This window comes from Hippocampus zosterae, chromosome 18 (assembly GCF_025434085.1).
Source record: "Hippocampus zosterae strain Florida chromosome 18, ASM2543408v3, whole genome shotgun sequence".
Lineage (NCBI taxonomy): Eukaryota > Metazoa > Chordata > Actinopteri > Syngnathiformes > Syngnathidae > Hippocampus > Hippocampus zosterae.
The window spans coordinates 10,424,612-10,446,050 of NC_067468.1; the positions used below are offsets into that span (position 1 = coordinate 10,424,612).

The window sequence follows — 21,439 nt, forward strand, 5'->3', positions numbered from 1 at the left end:
GAAAAAGTGCAAACTCTAATCGCTGGTCACAAGGAGACAGGAACGCCTCCGCCCCCGCATAAACCACAAAGCGCTTGCAAAGGCAATGTACAAGAGACTACCGAGAATACACAAACAAAATATCGCAACTCCAATTACGCGAAACCAAAGATCGAGATCGCTAAAAAGGTATCATGAAAATATTTAAAGTTCTGTGACAAAACGAGAGCGAACTTTGAAAGATATCGAGAGGTCGAGAATACATCACATGAAGCGCAACGGCGAGCAAGGTCAATAATCAGACAAGAGACTCGGCAGCTCGGCAGTCCTTCAATACATAAACCCGGAACAGGTGAGCCTGTTGGAGGGAAACGCCCTTCACTCCAGCTGTTACGTAAAACTTTTGCTTTCCAGCCAGCCGCTACATGTTTATACGTCGTCTCCAGGTTTTGTCATCCGCCGCTCGTGTTGTCTCTTTTTGACCCTTCCGGCTTGCCCTCTCCTCCCCACAAAGTCGCGGTCACGTTACACTAGATGGATTCATTATTGCCCAGCAGATACGTACAATAAATGGCGCCTTTGTGGTGTGCTCACAATGATTCATCCCATTTCATACGCCGCCTCTGCGATGGCATTCGGCGGAGAGAAGAAGTCTTTGTCTCGCAGGTCAGACAAGTTGAGGGGGGAGGCAGGGGGGGGGTGGTTCGCAGTGATGCTCGACATTCCTTATGTGTCCTCTGAAATGACACCACATTAATGTGTGCGTGCGCTTTGGTTCAATCAGTTCATTCCTGCAGCTTATGACTACAACAGGAGCTACTGTATGTCCAGTTGACTTTGTGGCTCGAGTCATTCGAAATTTTCATTTGAACACATTTATAAGTGCTTCGGACAACAAAGTGTATGCGGAAAACTAATAAAGATTTTCTTAATTAACTAATTTTAGGACCCATACATTTATTTTCAGTATGTATGTCTCGATGATTGTTTATTACTCGATAGTCTCGCATTTGAGGATTTGTTCATGTATTTCATCAGACGACTTTTTGAATCGATTGTATGTCTAAAAGCTTTTTGTTTTTTTCTCCCCCCCCCCTTCCCCAACACACAGCGCTACTGGTGTGTGTGTCATCTTTCAACGTGGACCAGAAGAACGGCTTGTCCTTCACTGGCCCGCTGGAGGACATGTTTGGCTACACCGTCCAGCAGTTTGAAAACAGCGAAGGCAAATGGTGAGACTGGATTCACTCAAAAGATTTGTCTCAACGATGCCAGTTATTTATTTATTTCCCCTTTTTGAGGACGGGAGGGGGGATTTTACATTTGTAAAAATGTGTTTATTTTACTTTGAACTATATACTTTTTTCTTCAATTCAAGGTGATTTCCAATGTAAATTATCTCGTTTTACCAGTGATTTAGTCATAATAGTGATTCATATTGAATTTAATTTAGTCATGATTTATGAAGAGGAGTGATTCAACCGTACATACTGAGCATGTACAAAGCGAGTCGAACGAGATTAGTGTTTGGCTTTTCTGTCTGTTCCGTACCTGCCGCTGTCTCGCCTTATCAAAGTCATGGGAAATGAGTTCAAGCAATTCATTCTGCGCTAATCGGGCCAACAACGTCTGGGCACCCTGCTCTTCATCCGCCTCTTCCAGATAACTTTTTTTTTTTTAAACGTAATCAGTCAAAGAAGTCCGAGCAGTGGTGGGAGTGCCGATGACGAGGAAAGACATGAAGTGGGGATTGATGGAAAACATTTGCAGAAGATGCGTCGGCGGCACGTGTTGATAACGTTTGAAAGGAGCTGTTAGAGGTGATGCAGCAGGTTGCCATGACGACCTTTGGACGTCTCCAACAAACTAATACAGTTTATACTTGACCTAACTTTAGTCTCGCAACATCTGAGTTTTGTTTTTCGAAATATTTCAATGTATTATATAATATATATAATTTTGTTGCATCAAAAGATGCTAACACGACATGAACTTGTGTGTATGTGTGTGTGTGCGTGTGTGTGTCTGTTTTCCTGACAGCTTTTGGACTTTCAGGCCTCATTAGAGCACAGGAATGTTAATAAGCGGCGGTGCTTACACGAAGAGCGGCTCCGTTTTAGCATCAGTTTACACAGCGGGTCACGTGGTCCAGCTGACACATGCAGAAGTCATGTGCCCATGACTGTCATACGTTTTATGATACACCCGATAATTCTACGGGTTATTATAACGAGACCCATAAACCAAATAATGACTCTTACGGTGGCAAAACGACAATTCCCATCCTAAAAGAAAGATTGTGCTTGTTATGGCAGCTCTGAAACACTTGGTTGGCAACATCAAGACCCAAAAATGTATTTATAATTTTTTTTTCCCAAATGTAGGGTTCTGATTGGATCCCCGCTATCGGGCCAGCCAGCGAAACGAACTGGTGACGTCTACAAGTGTCCTGTGGGCAGGGGGAACAGCACGTGTGTGAAACTGGAGCTCCCAGGTAAGAAAGACCCTTACACCGTGTGTGTGTGTGCGTGTGTGTGTGTGTACACAAGTGTCTCTGGCTGATGGGAAGCAAAGCCCATCAGAGTAAACAAACGTGGACTTAATGGGCGCTCCATGCAATTACACAGCTTCATTAAAGAGATAAAAATAAAATAGCTCTTGGCCAGCAGTCCTGCGAGGCCTGCAGGGGTTTGTCGACGCCAGCAGTGGGCAACCTCCTCACCTATCCTTCGCACCACTTTAGTGTCGTAAATTATGTTACAGCCATGAAGATGTTATATCTTCTAGAGATATTGCAGTTTAGTTCTCTTAGGGTGATTCAACTTTTGATTTTGTCGCACTTATGCCAATTTATTTTCATGCAATGAAGTAAACTATTGTTGCACAATTTAAAATTTTAACAGACATATAGAAACGCACGGTTGTGGACCACCGCGTCCTCCCATTCTGGTATCACGAATATGCGCAGGTTTGCCAAATTTCGAGCTCACTCTTGCCTTCTCTGCATCATCCTGCATCCTTCATTAAAATTTGTTTGTAGCACAGAGGAAGCCACCGAATGTGAACAAGCTGCTATGTTCTTCCTGTTTTGTTTGTGCACGTCCTCTTCTTGGATTTAAAAAAAAAAAAAAAGGAACGAAAAGAAATGGTCATGTCAGCAATCAGACAGCAAGTCACTTCCAAGCAGACTTCCTTTTTTGGGTGGGGAGGGGGTCTCTTCGGAAAATACGAATAGGAGGCAGATTCCGAAACTGAAATGAAACGTTTTATAACAGCATGCTAACATTAGCCACATGTTGTAATTGCTTAGCAATGGAGAGGCCTCCCTCTACGTCTCTCTAATGTGCAAGTAGAATGTTTACAGAGCGCTTTTTACATGGGAAAAGATACAGCAGCTGCTTAGGTCAACCGAAATGCATCAATAATGTTGTTCCTTGTCATTTATAGGGCACAATCGTTTGTGCCCCAGTTTAAAAAAAATAATAATTTGTCGCCTATTTAGCTTGACAGAAATGCAAAGCTTTTCCTGGTCATGGTTTTCCTGTGTCATGTGATGCAAGGCATAATTTATAGGCCGCAAAGCCCCCAACGTTTATTTAAATTGCTCAGATTATTTTTCGTTGTAACGTCACATGTTTGTGTGGTTACATCATGCTAGGTAGGTTGTAGAGCACAAGTTTTTTTTCTTCTTTATTTTTACTTGTTGCTAGGCAGAATTTGTCACTTGTCTAGCAATGAAAAAAGTGTTGTTGTTTTTAAACCTAGTGGGGCACAAAAGCACTTGCCCCTCGTACAATTTTATATTTAGCCACACGACCCGTCGTCGGTGTGTAATGAAGGACACGATGAGGCTCTCTGTTCCTCTGGGAAAATGGAAATGGCGGAGTTTGTCCAGCTGCTTTTCCCACGTGCACACTCTTGCTTATTCTTCTGCGTTTCTTGCAGAAAACACCACCGTTCCCAATTTACACGAAGTCAAGGAGAACATGACCATGGGAACCACACTTGTGGCCAACCCCGGCGGTGGATTCTTGGTAAGCAGCCCAGTCCCGTACCGTACGTACGTGAAATTTCTATACCATGAATAAAAGCGTGTTCACGAGACCTTTGCACTTCACTGTGGGAACTTCAGGCTGGACGCTCCCTATTTTGCTCGGCTTGCTCTGGGAATGTGACAGGATGCTGTGAATCAAATGTGAAACTGCTACGACTGCACTTTTTATAGCGATGAACTCACAAACTTTATTGTTTCATCGTGCACTCAGTTCTCACGACATCACGTACAGACGATTGTCATTCAATATTATTTGTTATTTGGAAAAAAAAAACGTTAACTACATCATGGCAGTTTTATTATCGGCTTACTTGGAATTAGAATCTGTATTGTCATTCTGTAATTTTTTCTGTATGATGTGCTTCAAAATTATTTAACAGTTTTTTTTAAATTGGTGGGAGAAAAAGAAAAAAAACTAATTCATTGCCCATTTTTCATCTCGTTTACATTTTTTCACATCGGCGGATAAAGAACAATGTGAAAATCGCTGCCACTGAATGAGTGTTGATTGACCTGAAAACTATAGCTTTGATTTTATTTTATTTTTTTAATTATTATTTTTTTACAAATAACACAATTTATCCTACAGAATCCTACTAAATTGTTCAAAGGCAAACTTTTTTTTTCCGCAGGTAAGACATATAAATCCCACTATGTTGGAAAAAAACACAAATAACACCAAACATATTTTCCAGGAACCAGCAATAATTGTAGTTTTTTTACTAATAACATACTGTAATTAGAATATTTGTTCAGTTCAACTGTGTTTTGCTTGTCATGCGCCAACTTTGTGGGTGGGTGGGTGTGTGTCTGTAGGCGTGCGGTCCTCAGTATGGCTACATGTGTGGTCAGCAGCAGTACATCTCAGGGGTTTGTGCCAATGTTAGCTCGTCCTTCCAAGTTCTCAACTCGGTGGCGCCGGGCGTTCAAGGTATGCGATGCCCCCTCCCAGTACGCTCCAAAGACCCTAGCGTTTTATTCCCAATTCTTCCCTCTCAAAGTGAAGATTGTATTTTTCTTCCAGAGTGTTCTAAGGAGCTGGACATCGTGATCGTCCTGGATGGCTCCAACAGCATCTACCCATGGACCAGCATCACCGATTTCCTGGTCCGCTTCATCGAGAACATTCAAATTGGACCCAAACTTTCACAAGTCAGTTTTACTGGAGCTCTTGAATGCAGCTGCTCCTTTTTTTGTCTACTCTAAGCCTGCAAATTGTGTTATTTTTATTACACTTTCATTGATTTGGCTCTCAGCATGTAGACTTTTCCAGAGGGGAAACTCTGGTAAGTCATCTGGAAAGTCATCATCCGAATCCAAGACCACATCCTCGACAGCCTGCAGACGCGACATCGAAGCAGAGAAGAGAACTAGGGGGAAAATGAGCATTTCTTTGGTGTTTTCCCAGGTGGGCATCGTGTCCTATGGCGAGACGGTAACCCACCGTGTCAACCTGAGCCAGTTCGACAACACCGCCGACCTGCTAGATTTCGTACGCGAGCTCCCGCAACAGACCGGCTTCAAAACAATGACCTTCCTGGGCATCGACACTGCCAGGTACCACGCCAAAGAGCTTTCTCTGAGCTCATGGCGGTCGCCTGTGAGTCACGACACACTAATCATAATTTCCGAGCCTTGGCAATTACATCCAAGTGCTCTTTAAAGACAGACAGCACACTCACTATCCAAGATTCCAAAATGGTACGAAAGTAACCTTTTCTTTTCCCGGCTTTCTAGGAGGGAGGCATTCATGCCGGAGAGAGGCGCGCGACCTGGCGTCAAGAAAGTAATGGTGATCGTGACCGACGGAGAGTCGCATGACTTTCACAACCTCAAGCCGGTCATCAAAGACTGCGAGGAGGATGGCATCGAGAGGTTTGGCATCGCTGTAGGTAGAAATGGCTTTTTCTCTTCTTGTTTTACAAGAAACACTGGTTGGGCAGTTACGATAAATATTCCGTTTGCGAAATTAGACAATTTGTCCTGTCAAAAATGACCAAAGCACACAGTCAAAAGATAGCTAGCAGGTAGTTGCCAAACCTATCTTACGTTAAGGTCTTGTTTTGACTGTAAGGCAGCAAAAACTCTACTCTCAGGGTAGCTAGTTTCACCTTTTCACCTTGTTTACATCAAAATATTATTATTGGAAAATATTTTTTAAAAAGTCTTTGAACAAGTTAGCGAAGGCTAAATACGATTCAATCTTATTATGATGAAAATGATCAGCAAGTCCAGTTACGAGCTAGTTAGCCTAATCTGCCTTACGTTGCGTCTTGCGCCTTGTTTTGACGAGAAACCTGTCCCAAAGTCTAGCTAGCAGCTAGTTAGTCTAGTTTAGCCTTTATGTTTAAGGTACTAGCTTACATTAAAATCATGTTTTGACTGAAAAGTGGTGAAAAAAAATCCAGTTTGCCCTTGAGGTAACCTATCCTAGTTTACATTAATGTGTTGTAAATAAGCGATGTGTAGAAATTTTCAATTTTTTTTTCTAAGGCTCACATGTTCTGGTCTCCAGGTTCTGGGCGACTACAACCGACAGAATAAGAGCGCGGAGGAAGTGCAGAAGTTCATCAAGGAGATCGCATCCATTTCCAGTCTGCCCCTACGCGACCACTTCTTTAACGTGTCGGACGAGTTAGCTCTTTTGACCATTGTGGACGCGCTGGGCAGCAAGATCTTTGCCCTGGAAGGTAATCGAAGATACATGATGGATGTCAACACACCGTCCAGTCCTTCCATTTTTTTTCTCTCTCTCCCCACAGCTACGACAGGCAATTTCACCTCATCCTTTGACATGGAAATGTCGCAAGCTGGGTTTAGCGCTCATGCTTCCAAAGTAAGTCCATAATAACTTGTTGTGGGTTCCTCTATGAAACTGATCAATTCAACCAGAGTTAAAAGCATTAGCGATAGAACCAGAGTAATGGACTATCGTGACAGCGTTGTTTCTATGGCCGTGAAGTTTTTATCTGATGACTCAAGCGGTGAACTCGGACACAAGGGTTATCTCTGGTACATCGTCTAGCCTTTGGGGATCCTCCTCTGCCGATTGACGCTTCCGGAAACAAGAACGTCTGTGTCTTCCCGTCAAGTCCGTGCCCTGATGGCATTTTGTACAATTGTCCAAACATGAAAAGGCGCGGGATGTGAAATCAGGCGGCGGCTTAAGGAGCGCACCAACTTTCTGCTGGTTCACATGCCTCCCGGGTTCATTCATTAGCCGTTCCCGACTGTATTTGTGTTTCAAAACAGTCAGCTTCCCTCTGGTGCCTCTTGTACGCATCCTGACCCTCAAGTTGATCACGTCCCTGATCATGCGTTGTATGTTTTTCTCGTGCTCTCGCTGTCTCTCTATCCACGTGTGACTCGTCTCAGTGACGGCAAACAAACTGATTTGCTCTTCTTGTTGATGCGTGAGGGCCCCGACTTCAACAGTCACGGATAGAAGGAGCATCCTGATTTATTTAATTACCGCCTGTTTTCCCAGCCCTTCCTGTTAGACAAACATCTTTCCTGTACACCAAACACGCTGGTTATATTTAGGACTGTAAGTACACATGAAACCGACACTGCTTCATCAGTTTGTTGAAAAGACCCATGTTAGGAAAGAATCAAGTTTGACATGATAGAACGTTTCAGATATTCGGTTTGGGAGATTTCATGGAAAATGTGATCCAATGGAGAAGGAAATTCATGATACTTCCAATCTCCACTTTGCTGCAGCGCTCCGTTTTGTTGCTGGCTTCAGTCTACTCTCAAATGGAATTTTTTTCGTTCTTAAGAAAATCAAGGAAAAAAAAAATCTTTTGAAAATATATTGCATTTTGCTGCCAGATATACTGTATTTTTTTTAATTCTCCAAAACATACAACTTTTGTTTTCCAAAATTTTAAACTTTTTTTCCCCAAATGCATAAATCTTTTTCTCTAAAATAGATGACTTTATTTTGGCCAAGAAAATGTAATTTCTTTCCAGAAAAGATAATTTTTTTCTCGAAAAAAAATCCCCAAACCCTTGCTTTTTACATCAGAATTGTATTTATATGTTTTTTACAAAATACAATACTAGCAATTCTTTTGCATTTTTCTAAAAAAAAATCTTATTCCTATGTTCTTTAACATATACACATGATTTTTATGGAAGTAGAAACCTTTTTTTTTTAAATAACCAACTATTTGCTCAAAAATATGACATAATTTCCCTGGAAATTTTGATGACTTTTTCCCAGAAAAAAAAATTGAAAAAAATTCTGGAAAAGTTTTTTTTTTTCTCCCTTCTAAAGCTGTGGCTTGGCCCCGGACACAGCTTCACTGTCTCGACTTTGCTTCCTCACTCCCTTTACTTCCTCTCCGTCTCATCTTTGATGAAAGCGTCTGAGTACTGTGTTTCTTGCAAGTCTTGCTGTTGTGAATTGATTAAACTTCCTCACGCTTCACGATAGGAAGGCTTACTACTGGGAGCGGTGGGAGCGTACGACTGGAACGGCACGGTCATCGTGCACGTCAACGATGGAGTCGTTTATCCGGAGAAGAACCACTTCTTTGACCCTGAAAGGGAAGCCGGCTACGAAAGACTGGCCGGTTACCTCGGTGAGTCCCCCCCGAAAAAGATTTCAGTATTTAATGTGTTTGTCTGAAATTGGTGTTTAGCTTCGACTGATATTTTACAGCTGGCGCGTGCAGTAAATAGGCAATTTTTCAGTTTGATCCGCTGCGTCTGCGGATGCCTGCCTTGAAGTGACATCAATAATATAAGCCACTTTGCCTGCTTGTCTCCATGCCTTTTATGGCCAGTTACAGCAACCCCCGCTATCTTAATATTGATTTATTTAATCAAGCTGTCGTTATGAAGAGCACACTCCACTGATTCTGCGTTCCGGGCTGGCGTACTGTAAACTCAGCCGCTTGGCAAACCCGCTCTAGCTTAATGCATTTTGTCCTCTTTCCTTTGTGTCCTTTATCGTCCTGCCAAATTCACTGTTTTATCGCTTGCCCTTTGAAAAAGTGAGACGTAAACAGTTGGGTCTGTTCTTCTTAGGTTATGACGTGCAGTCGGCATCCACCCCCGACGGGGTGCTGTACATCACGGGGGCGCCGCGGTACAACCACACGGGCCGCGTCGTCATCTACCGGCTGGAGGACAAAGATGTTGTCATCTCGCAGACGCTGGGAGGAGAACAGGTGAGCTCCTCCACTCAACCCTATTCGCGTATTTAGGAGCATGTGAGTGTGAATGCTTGGTTGTCTATGGGTGCCCTGCGATTGGCTGGATGTGCCAGCACACCCGCGGACCTTTTGAAAATATGCGACATTCAACATTCGGTTGGATGGCTGGGCCACATCATCCATATATGAGTTTATAACAACAACAAAGAACAAGTTGAAAATCGCATATGGATGTGTGATGTAAAAGCAGCTTCTTTGAAATATAAAATATCATTCCATCTCACTTTGCATTTTATTTATAATTACTGTTTTATGCCCCCTGTAACCAAATAACATGTTCAGCTGTCCACTGTCATGACAGTTGTCCCTGAAAGGGGAAATTGTTCTTACATTTTTATTGTTGAATAAAAAAAAACAAAAAATTTAGCTAGTACATTTTTTACATAGAATTTTTAGCATGTGGAATGTATTTAATCATAATGAACCAATAAATGTACAATAAAAAAAATTGTCACTGTCGGGCGAAAATCCCATCCATCCAGATATGATCAAATAATTTTTTTTTCAACTCAATATTCAAGTTTTATTGTAGATTTACGCATAAAAGTGCTGAAAATACCTTGAGTATTTTACTCTCTCGGTGTCTGAGAACAGTGGTGAAGCTCTTGCCTCCACGCTCACTTGGTGGGAGCCGTGCTGCATTATGTCGCCTCAAGATTGAAAGTCTGGATGAATAGTGAGCTTAGATACATTTGAGAATGCCAGTTTTGTTAAAAATGGGTATCTGTAATGCTTTGGTGCAGGAGAAAGTGTGACAGCCACAAAGTTAATTGCGCTCTGATTTATTGACGGCTATTACAGTGCGTGGTCATCTCCATTTTTTTTTTAATTGCATCATTCATGACTCTTAAGAAACAAACACTGGAGGATGATGTAAGCACAGTTGTTTGCTCCTCTCTGTCTGCTTGGTGTGCGTTCAGGCTTTGATGTGCTCTGCCAATGGCGGATTTGAACCCCAAAGCTGAGACCTCTGAGGCAGTTGTGCGAACCACTCCTGCACCGTGCTGCCCGTGTCTGGTGGAGGTTACTTTTGTACAAGCACTTTTCACAATTCATGAGCCACTTCTGCTCCGCTCGCAGATCGGTTCGTACTTTGGCAGCGTGCTGCAGACCGTCGACGTGGACGGCGACTCGTACACAGACCTCCTGTTGGTCGGCGCGCCCATGTTCATGGGCTCCGACAGAGACGAGCAGGGCCAAGTGTACGTCTACAAGCTCAAGCAGGTAGACCGAAACGATGATACGTAATCGTGCGCGATAGCACAGTCGTCCCTCGCATATTCTTTAAATTAACATAAATACAACCTTTTTCGTGCTCTTTCTGAAACGCTCTGAATATGCCGCAAGACAGCGCCATCTTGTGGAACCTTTTTATCGAAAGAGCTCCAAAAACCCAGAATATGTGAATCTTTCAGCGAGTTAAAGTTGGATGACTGTACCGTGGACGTCTCCAGATTCCAACTCATAGCTGTCATTGCAGGACGGCCGCTTTGCGTACGAGTTCACGCTAAAGCCCGTCAACCAGTCGTGCTGCAGTGCCAGCTCGTCGGGCTGCGCCCACAAAAACGAGCCGTGCGGCGCCCGCTTCGGCACGGCCATCGCCGCCGTTTCGGACCTCAACCTGGACGGCTTCAACGACGTGGCCATCGGAGCGCCCTTTGAGAACGACCACAAAGGGGGCGTGTATATCTACCATGGGGACAGCAAGCGGTCACTCAAGGAGAACTTTGTGCAGGTGAGCGCCATCTGCTGCTCAAGAATGGATTTGTTCCATTCAAACTCTTGCAAATGGTGCCGCGGTGTCTTTGTAGCACATCCCGGCGGGCGGAAATGACGACAAGATGAAATTTTTTGGTCAGTCCATACATGGGGTCATGGATCTCAATGGAGACGGAATCACTGATGTGACAATCGGTGGTCTTGGCGGGGCCTCGTTGTTCTGGTGAGACATTAAACACACAAGACTCTTAAAATGTGCACATTTTTAGAATTTTTGAGGGGGAAAAAAATATGTTTTAAAAAGTTCAAGGAAAATAATTTGATTTTTTTTTCTTTAAATTCAATCTTTTTGAGAAGAAACTCAATTTTCCAGAATGGAAAAAGGAAGGGAGGAAAAAAAATCAACATTTTGAATGAAAAAAGTAGAATTTAAAAAAATAAAAAAGTTCGATACGTTAGAGGAAAAACAACTGCTACAACAACAACAAAAACACTCTGAAAGTGTTTCCTTGGGTTCCATCATGTTAAATCTTATATTTAACCCTTTCATGCCCCCTTTAACCTGACAAATGATAAGCTGTCCACTGTAGTAACCGCTGTCCCACTTTAAGAAAAATTCCTCTGCCTTCCTCAAAAAAAAAAAAAAAGTTAAAAACATGCAAAACTACTTGTAAGGGGATTTTACTCCACCCTTGATTGAAAAATTCATCAATAAAGAGGTGTGTCCCAATACTTCTGTCCGTACATATTCCACTCATCCGGTTTTGTAATCTGAGTATCATCTCACGTCATTTTGCTTGTTTCGTTTAGACAGCTGAACACGTCCCACCGGACTTGTACGCTTGAGATGGACGACTTCCTGGAGATGTCTCCTTTTTAAAAGCCTTACTTAGCCCTACTGGCCAGGATTCTTTACTCGTACACGTTGCCTTCATGGGTACCTTTACAGTACTCATGATTGACAATGGCAATAGAACATATAACCCAATAAAAATTGATCAGTTTCGAGCTCCCGAACCCAAGGGTGGAGATATCAACGTTCGCCATGACTCAACGTCGCAGGCATGGGAGAATGTCCTCCCACACTTTTTTTTTTCTTCGTGGGCTGTGTGAAAACTTCATCCCCCAAGTGGCTTGCTGTTTGAAATAGGATTTGGCATGCAACAAGGCTGGCTCCTTTCTCTCCAGCTTGTTGGCCGCGTTTTATGCTTATCGCGCATCTGTTGCCTCCCTCAAAGACACTCTGCAAGTCTAATTTGATTTTTGCGCATTAGAAATCAAATGCAGTGCCCACCAAAAAAAAAAAAAGAGTGCATTCAAGTAAAGAAACGTTTGAGGGTTTTTTTTTTCCTGAGAAAGTTTGATTATGATTTTCCCACGGGAGCCTAATTAACTGCCAGCTGATTTCAAAGCGGAGTTCCACATATGGCCAGTCGTCATGGAGCATTTTTGACTGGACTTTCCAGACCCGCAGAATACAGTGTGGACACCTAACCTGTCAAAAGGAAACGTCGTCACTTCTTTCATCGGAAAATGTTAGCTGTTTAGCATTCTTTCGTATTCAGCAATAGAACATGGTTTGGTTTCACCAAAACACCAGTTTCGGACCCCCCCCCCAAAAAAAAGTACAACACTGACTGCAGCAATACTGTACATATATATTTTTTCATTGCCTATTTTGAGCAAAAAAAGAAAAACAGTCATCATTAATAATTTAGAGGACAGTGTAAAGGAAGAAAAAAAAATCTCGCTAGCCAATACTGATGCTAGCTAGCTAGCTACACTGTAGCTAGCTAGCATCAGCTAGCATCATCCTTTGACCTTAACTCTATTGACAAACCATGTCGCGTTCCCAAAAGCGAAGTACGATCGTGTCGATTAATCTGTAATATCGTTTCTAATGTTATCACAGCTCTAAAGTTTTTTTAAACTATACATATATATACATACATATATCATGCTGACTCCCATTTTGATATCTCCATGATGCGCTCAGGTCCAGAGATGTGGCGGAACTCCGAGCCAACATGTTTTTTGACCCTGCCAAGATCAACGTGAAGCAGGCAGAATATGAGTGCGAACACCTCGGACGAAAATCTGTGTGTGTTACCACCGAAGTTTGTTTCGTCTACAGCATCAAATCCGATAAGCAGAATCTTAAGAACAAAGCAGGTGAGACTTTTTGGTTCTTTGATCATTGTGGCGTCATTTCATTTTTTGTTTTTTGTTTTTCTTCCCATCACGTCTTCTGCAGTGATTCGCTACAACCTGACCCTGGATGCTCTGCGGGCGAAAGCCAGGGCTTCTTTTCTCGACTTGGACGAAAAGAGCGACCGACGGATTTCCAGAACGGTCACAGTGGAGGACCGATTGAAGATGTGCGCGAAGGAGAAGTTCGTGATGTCGGTAAGCCGACGACAGGAAAGGGAAGTCACATGATCGCAATACATAATCAGGGAAACAAAACTGACAACAACAAAAACACAACACAGAGAACTAAATACAGGCAAACAGACGAAACAACAAGGCACACCTGGATAAGACACGAGTGGTCGGAGGGAGCTGATTTGTAGACACAAAGGCAGACTCCGCACTTGTTCATCAACAAGCAAGCAGCCTTTGTGCCTCACGTCTGCACTTTTGTCACATGTGCAGTGTCGGTCCGCCGTTGTGTTCTTTGATTAGCTTCCCTCTGGCATGACACACACAGGAACTAATCAGCGAAAACAGCTGCAGCGCTGCTGAAGTGCATGTGCGTTTGAATGAGTGTGTGTGTCTGAGTCTACGTGCATGTGTGTCATTGCTTTCTTTGTTCTACTTTGCCATCCAAAGTAGGTCGCACTGAAAAGGAAAAAAAAATACTGTAATACATTCAAAGATTGAAGATGGAATTTTATAGCTCTATTATTTAAAAAATGTATTTTTAGGAAAATGTCTAGGAAACAATCCTGTTTTTTAAAATGCTTTTTAAAAAAATGAACTTTTTTTGCGAGTAAATCGCCAATTTTTGAGGGGCAGAAAATTCAATTGTTGGGGAAAAAGGTTTGATATTTTTTCAGATATTTTTAACAAATCTGCGTCGTTCAAGAATGTTTTCAGCAAAACATTTTTTGAGGAATAAAATGATATTTTCGAGAGCAGATGCTTTTTAAAGAAAATAAAAGTCACTGACACTGACGGCGATAGAAGTCCAAAATTGTTTTACCATGGACGGGCAGTGAATTAGTTTTAGGAATTAATTAATTAGTTAGGAAAAACAAGTTATACTGGTTCACTTCAAAGAAGGAAAGGGTGGACTTTCTCATTTTTGAGAAATTAAGGGCATATTACAGAAAATATTTGATATACTCTCTCGCTCCCAAAGACGTTTTTAAACGTCTTTTCAGACTTAGTCTAGAATTGTCTGGTACTGAATGAGTTAACAGGTACCGCGTCTGCTCCGCAGCATGTGATAGTACTTTTATTCTATTGTAGTGAATATATAAAAAACAAAAATCAAGTCCTTCTCATTTTTATTGATTTTTAATTTATTTATTTATTTTATTTTATTTTTTACAAGGCAAGACTGGACTTCCGGGACCCTCTCATGGTGTCGTTGGACTTTAGACTGGCCGATGAAGACCAAGGCCCGGTCCTGGATGAAAGCCTGCCCACGTCCATTAACAAGACGGTACGCCGTCACATCCCGAGCTGCGAAATATTTGCCGCACTTTAGTTAGCCAAGAGCGCTATTCATACCGTTTCTTGCTGTTCTGTCGTTTTCTTTGCTCCCCAATTGTTCACTGCGTGGTCCTGCCATTTTTCATCTCGCAATCGTTTCAACACGTCTTCCCACACTCCCTAAACGCCAACTTCAAGGCTTTCCAAGTAATAGTGATCGCGGTGAGCGATGTGTCCAGATAACGAAGGGAGCAAGAATTCGCCGCCTGATATGGGAATGAAGCAAATGGGGTCTTCTCCTGTTATTGTTTATGAAAAGGGAGCAACCAGGAAATCACCAGACGGAAGCTACAGTTGCTCGTCTGCTGGATATTATATTACAGTGCAGCGGTCAGTCGCTGTGCACGTCGTATCTTCATTCTGGGAACAAAATGCACTGTGACCCGTGAAACGCTCCGGAGTGGGGTGGGCGGGAAGGCAAAGGAAATTAAGGTCATGCGTAAGGAGGATTTTTTTTTTTTACAAAGTGTATAAACAAACACAAACCCTTATTTGGATTCTCTTTTTCCACCACACACTTCATGTTCATCTGGAGACCACCCGCTAACGCCAGTGGTGTTCCCAAAATATAGTGTGTAACATTCTGTGCTCTGAAGGAAATAAAGTGAAATGCCTTCACATTCACGGAATAGCGCCCACCCCGCCAAATTGAATCCGTCCTATTCTTGTAGATTCCCTTGGTAGACTGTGGCAACCACGAACGGTGCATCGCTGACCTCTCCCTCCGAGCAGAGCCGAGTGTAACAGGGTGAGCACGCGTGCATCCCGTACACTTCGGACAAGTTCCAAGTTCAAGCATTTCATCAAAATGTTGGGACGAGCCTTGCAGGACATCCCGGTGCAAGACTGCCCTCTTGTGGTAGATCGTTTGTATGTTCAGGGTCTTTCCTTTGCTGTCCTCCAGGTTGGTGATCCGAGCCAAGAAGGACAAACTGGACGTGAGCATCCGCGTGAGAAACAGTAAAGATAACGCCTACAACACCAAAGTGGTGCTCAGCTTCACGTCAAACATCAACTACGTCAAAGTGGAGGTGAGATCGCTTTGACGCTCGCAAATGAGAAATGATGTGGAAAAAAAAGCATGCTTCTGTAAAAAAGCATGCTTCTGTCAAGAGTCTTTAAAGCAACCTACGTGATTACAGTATTGACCTTGTTTTCCTTTGAATTGTCAGCCGGAAAAAGACTGCACTCTGAATCACACCAAAGTGGAATGTGCGGTGGGGTACCCCTTCCTGGGGAGCAATGTGGAGGTAGCGCTTTCAAACAACCCAACAACTCCCGGCATGTTTGATCAATGTTTTTTGTCCTTCAAGAGGCCATGTGATGTCCACAGGAAGCTTTCAAAGTGAAGTTTGAGGTGGATACGAATCACATTCATCACAACATCCAAATCAACGTGACAGCCACGAGGTACAGTCACTTTTTTACGACAAGGAATCACAATGAAATTAGACTGAGCATTATCATCATTTTGCGTGTGTGTGTGTGTGTGTGTGTGTGTGTGTGTGTGTGTGTGTGTGTGTGTGTGTGTGTGCCCGCGTGTGTGTTTCCGTGTGTCCGTTTTATTCCCCACAGCGACAGTGAAGAGCTGACCTCCACCCTCAATGACAACACGGTGCACATCTCGATCCCCGTCAAGTATGAGGCCGGCCTTGTTTTCACTGTGTGAGTACGCTTTAAACACTGTTGTTCCTTAGTTACCGTTGCTAAGGGCCCGAAATGATCACAATAACACAAATTTAATTTCAATAAATCCAAGTGAGGCAGCATGGTGGTTGACTGGTTAGCATGTCGCCGTCCAGTGCAGACGTGCAGGGTTCGATTCCGGTTCTGGCCTTCCTGTGTGGAGTTTGCATGTTCTCCCCCATGCCTGCGTGGGTTTTCTCCGGGTACTCCCGTTTCCTTCCACATTCCAAACATGCATGGCAGGTTTATGGAACACTCGAAATTGTCCCTCAGTGTGATTGTGAGTGCGAATAGTTGTTTGACTATGTGCGCCCTGTGATTAGCTGGCAGCCAGTTCAGGTGCCCGAAGACCGCTGGTCGTGAGGAAAAGCGGATTAGAAAATGGATGGATGGATAAATCCAAGTGTGACTTGGATTAGAATAGAATTGTACGTAATTTGATTTCCATCTGTGAGTTCAATTTATTGTGGGCACTAAATAATATAAAATTAATCATTCATTCATTCATTCATCTTCCGAGCCGCTTGATCCTCACTAGGGTCGCGGGGGGTGCTGGAGCCGATCCCAGCTGTCTTCGGGCAGTAGGCGGGGGACACCCTGAACCGGTTGCCTGCCAATCGCAGGGCACACAGAAACAAACAACCATTCGCACTCACACTCACGCCTAGGGACAATTTAGAGTGTTCAATCAGCCTGCCACGCATGTTTTTGGAATGTGGGAGGAAACCGCAGCACCCGGAGAAAACCCACGCAGGCCCGGGGAGAACATGCAAACTCCACACAGGGAGGCCGGAGCTGGAATCGAACCCGGTACCTCTGCACTGTGAAGCCGACGTGCTAACCACTGGACTACCAATTAATCAGTTAAATAAAATTTAAAAATATATTGGTTTAGGCCAAACCAGCAATAACAAAAAATAAAATAAAATAATTCCAGGTTTTATATAATAAAAAGGCCATTTAAGTAACAAGCACTTTTTTGGCATCCATTTTCAGGGGGCTTGATTTGTCCATCGTGTGGAGGAAGACACACTGCAGTAGATGTCGTATGATCATCGTTGTGGTTCTTCATTGATACTCAAATCTGACTCTGAATCTGCATGAATTCTTTGCAGGCGTCCGGTGGACGAGCACGTGGTGGTGAAAGAAGGCGAGAAGTACTCGGCGGTGTTCAATGACACCCGCATGATCGGCGAGGAGGTCAACATCAGCTACACGGTAAGACTTCCAAGTCAAGACTAATAAAATAATCAAGAAGTATATATATATATTTTTTTAAGGTTACAATGTGACTTTTTCAAGTATTTCAATGTTGTCATACACTGACAAAAAAATATGTAAATTTTTAATTTTCTGTTTGGACTGTATAACTGTCAAATATTTTCAATGTTGAAGACGTAATGCCCCCCGCCCCCAACTCAAAAAAATAATAATAATAAAAAAGAAAGAAAACTGCCACCTAATAATTTGCTCGCTAATATATTGTCCACTTTTTGCCCAAAGTCCGCTGGGACAGGCTCCAGCTTCCTGCAATACTGAACAGGGATACGCGGTATCAAAAAATGGATGGTTGGATGACTCTACTCATTCCAACGGGCTATTCAATCTATCTTTTTTCCACATGTCTTAGATGGAGAAAGCAGGCGATATGGTGTCTCCTCCTCTTGATCTGACGGTGACCTATCCCTGGCTGTCGCCTCGTAACAATTACTTGCTGTACTTGACGCACATCGTCACCAGCCCGCAGGTGAGTGCCATCACCCCCACTGCCGGCACACTTTTTTTTCTTAGTTTTTATTTTTATTTTTTTAACACATTGGACAAGATCTGTGTCGCAATGGAATTTTCTCCTCTTCACAGATGAAATGCGACGCGGCCGCTTTGATCAACCCTCTAAATCTCAACCCGGACGTCTTCAAACCAAATCCAAAGAAAGAAACACTCGGCGTCTTTCTTCTGGTGGGTGGCAAAGGGACTTTTTTTTAAAACCCCTTGATGCACCCTGTAACCTGCGAACATGATAAGCTGCCCCTGAAAGGGTTCGAGATATACTGTATGTTTCCCTCCCGCCTCACCTGCTGTGTTTAAATTGCATCGCAGAGCTGCGAGAACCTCCCGTGTGCCTCATTCAAATGTTTCATCCCAGAAGCCAAAGTCAGCCAGGTCAACGTTAGCTTCCGAGTGTGGAAGCCCACATTCATCAAGGTGGGTAGATTTGGATGATGATCTGTCAAATGTGTTGTTCTTTTGTTTCTTTTTTTAATCTAGTTTATACGAGTCAAATGCAGATTGACGGTAGTTCTCCTCAGAAGTCAATGGAAAACAGTTCCAGAATTGGGATGCCGTCATGTTTGACACAATGAATTGAAAGGATTTGTATGATTTTTTGTTGACGTCAGCATTTTTGTGGGGTCTTTCAGGCGGACTTTTCCAGTCTGCACATGCTGGTGAACGCCACACTGGCGAGCAGGAACACCGATCTGTTTGTCCTGATCCCCAGTGACAGCACCCGAACTGTGAGTCAGCATTTTTTTTCATCTGGATTTTGTTGATGTAATATGAAATAACTCGTGACTCGTTTTGGCTCCCCCACCACCCGTCAGGTGAAGATCCAAGTCTCCAAGGAGAGCTTAGGGGGAATCCCCATATGGATCATCATCATCAGCATCCTCATAGGTCTTCTCATCTTAGCGCTTGTCATTTTTGCTCTCTGGAAGGTACGCTAACGTGCTAAAATTCAAAGTACAGTGGTTGCGGGGTAGCCATTTTGGCAGGGGCGACGTTTCCATCAAAGGCAATACATTCACATTGAAAATAAGTCAAATTGCTCATTTCCCCGGCTAATTTTCATGAGGTTTGTTTTTTTGACACTGCCCAAATCTCAAAATATTTCATCAAGTCGTGAACAAGCGCCCCCCACCCCATATTGCTCAATTCCTTCTTTCAAACATCTTTTGCCAATTTCCAACAACCATTTGGGAAATTTCCGCTGTAAACATTTGTTGCCTTCTCCCCCCCAGATGGGCTTCTTTAAGAGAAAATCCCGGGAGTTCTCCAAGGAGGATATGATGGATTGAAGCTGACACGCAAAGAGGAAATGAGCGCCGCTTCTGGAGTCACTTTAAAAAAAAAACACAAAAAAAAAACACTGAGTGTGTGACGATAACACACTGCGACTACCTTAGAGTACAAAAAGCCATTCAACGGAGTCCACCACTTACAGGCAAAGTACATGTTTGCTTTTGGACTGTTATGCACTTCAATTGAAAAAAAAAATGCACTGTTTTTATTTTTTGCTATCAACATCCAAAGTGGCCACGTCACCATTTTTTTATTCTATTTTTACTGTACAGAGACTTTTATGACTTATAGCTGGTGCGTGGAACCCATTTGCTGTTTCGCGTTCCATAAAGTGTATATTCATGATGACGCTCTTGTAATCGCTGTTTATGGTTATTCTTCTGACAAAATAACTGACTTTTTAGCTTGAGCAACCAATTTGACCGTGTGTGTGTGTGTATGTATGTGTGTGTGTGTGTGTATATATATATATATAGACGCTCAAGTATGCTAGCGTCACGGCACATCCTGTTTTTTTTTGGTATTTTATTTTGCCAAAAAAGAAAAAAAAAACAATGGAAATACAAATATTTTGTGTTAAGTGTGTGGCCTTTTTGCTTAATCCCACAATCTGACATTGTACTGTAAATATCGCAACATTTAAGTTTGAAAATGTATATAAATGTATCTTTTTGGTTTTCATTGTTATTGTTGCAATATTTGAAGTTATTTAAGAGATGTTGCCCACAAGCCATTTATGTTTTTGTGCTCAGGTATTATGACATATATCAAAGACACTAATTACACATAGAGGCAGATTATGGATTTATGTGAATATGAAACATGGATTTATTTTGAAGAGGAAATGAAATTAATTTTCTTCCTGCAGTAAGTTGCAGTAATTTTTATTCATGGAGGCAACACTTCATACACTGACTATGCTGTGTGTATGTGGCATCCAACAAAATCAAATGCAGCTCTGCTTACCCTTCGGGTTTGAAATGATAGCAGTGGGGCATGTGGGTGTTTTGCTTGAGTAACTTTAAATTTTAACTGTAAACAGTGTAACATTTTACTGAAAAAAAAGTACAACTACTTGTGCTCAGAAGATGCCATGGATGAAAACGTTTACTCCTGTACATAAGTGATGCTTTTTTGAGTTAATACTAGATTTCATTGCTTGTTCTATGGTATTCATCACACTTTTCAATTTGGCATCAATTTTACACTTTGCAAGTTTGTTGATGTGACACGAGATGATTTTTTAACTTTTGAGGCATATTTTTCAACTTTAGTGACCTTCTTGTGTGCAGAAAATATTTTTTTAATTTTTTTTCTTCCACTCTTCTATTTAATTTTATTAAACTGATTATAACTGTTGCAAGCCATGACAGTGGTTATACGATGCGACACCATAGTATGCAATGGCGTACAGGTGCATGCTATGAAGATTTTTTTTTTTCCAGAGCTCTTTTACTTTCCATATTTAAGCACAACCTGTTGGTACAGAAAGTCATTTCAGAATTTTTTATCTCTGATATTGCCTGTTTGCATAGATAGACTAAATGTGGTCCGGAATCACTTGTTTTATTTTATAAGATCTCCAAGCAAACCAACACTGCTGTGAAGTCTTCAATGTCATGATGCACTGATTTGTTTTGTCAGGCTGTCTCAATTTCTGGGCAGCATACACAAACTGTAGGATTATGAAGATTTTGTAAATACAAATGTCATACATACTGTGTTCTTTATGTTAAATATTTTAAAATGCATTCTGTGTATTATACAAATGCTTCCATACAAATTTGCGTATATTTTCAAGTTTACCGCGTTTATCTTTTACAGCCAAATGCAATTTCATTTCTATATTTTTCCAAACAAATAAAAAATGCCTTCACAACTTTTAAATTTCTCATTTTTTGTAGATTATCATTCTTGATTTTTTTCTTCATCTTTAGTTTCACTGTACTGCATTTTATTTGTCCATTTTGCCCCT

General features: G+C 42.3%; 1 protein-coding gene across 1 annotated transcript in view; it reads left to right on the top strand.

The window, feature by feature from the left end:
- itga1 (integrin, alpha 1) overlaps positions 1–21,351 on the top strand; it is a 32,115-nt gene extending 10,764 nt beyond the window's left edge. Inside the window, exons 3-31 of the mRNA XM_052050575.1 lie at positions 1,091–1,211; positions 2,364–2,473; positions 3,925–4,013; positions 4,850–4,964; positions 5,058–5,185; positions 5,442–5,590; positions 5,771–5,921; positions 6,549–6,723; positions 6,796–6,869; positions 8,475–8,622; positions 9,071–9,213; positions 10,339–10,482; positions 10,739–10,993; positions 11,070–11,200; positions 12,974–13,149; positions 13,232–13,383; positions 14,537–14,647; positions 15,369–15,445; positions 15,602–15,728; positions 15,870–15,947; positions 16,031–16,107; positions 16,273–16,362; positions 17,499–17,601; positions 18,014–18,130; positions 18,244–18,342; positions 18,484–18,588; positions 18,804–18,899; positions 18,987–19,100; positions 19,404–21,351. Coding sequence (XP_051906535.1) covers positions 1,091–1,211; positions 2,364–2,473; positions 3,925–4,013; positions 4,850–4,964; positions 5,058–5,185; positions 5,442–5,590; positions 5,771–5,921; positions 6,549–6,723; positions 6,796–6,869; positions 8,475–8,622; positions 9,071–9,213; positions 10,339–10,482; positions 10,739–10,993; positions 11,070–11,200; positions 12,974–13,149; positions 13,232–13,383; positions 14,537–14,647; positions 15,369–15,445; positions 15,602–15,728; positions 15,870–15,947; positions 16,031–16,107; positions 16,273–16,362; positions 17,499–17,601; positions 18,014–18,130; positions 18,244–18,342; positions 18,484–18,588; positions 18,804–18,899; positions 18,987–19,100; positions 19,404–19,460 — 3,512 coding nt within the window. The 3' untranslated portion in view covers positions 19,461–21,351. The remainder of the gene's footprint in view (positions 1–1,090; positions 1,212–2,363; positions 2,474–3,924; positions 4,014–4,849; positions 4,965–5,057; positions 5,186–5,441; positions 5,591–5,770; positions 5,922–6,548; positions 6,724–6,795; positions 6,870–8,474; positions 8,623–9,070; positions 9,214–10,338; positions 10,483–10,738; positions 10,994–11,069; positions 11,201–12,973; positions 13,150–13,231; positions 13,384–14,536; positions 14,648–15,368; positions 15,446–15,601; positions 15,729–15,869; positions 15,948–16,030; positions 16,108–16,272; positions 16,363–17,498; positions 17,602–18,013; positions 18,131–18,243; positions 18,343–18,483; positions 18,589–18,803; positions 18,900–18,986; positions 19,101–19,403) is intronic.
- The last annotated feature ends 88 nt before the right edge of the window (positions 21,352–21,439 follow it).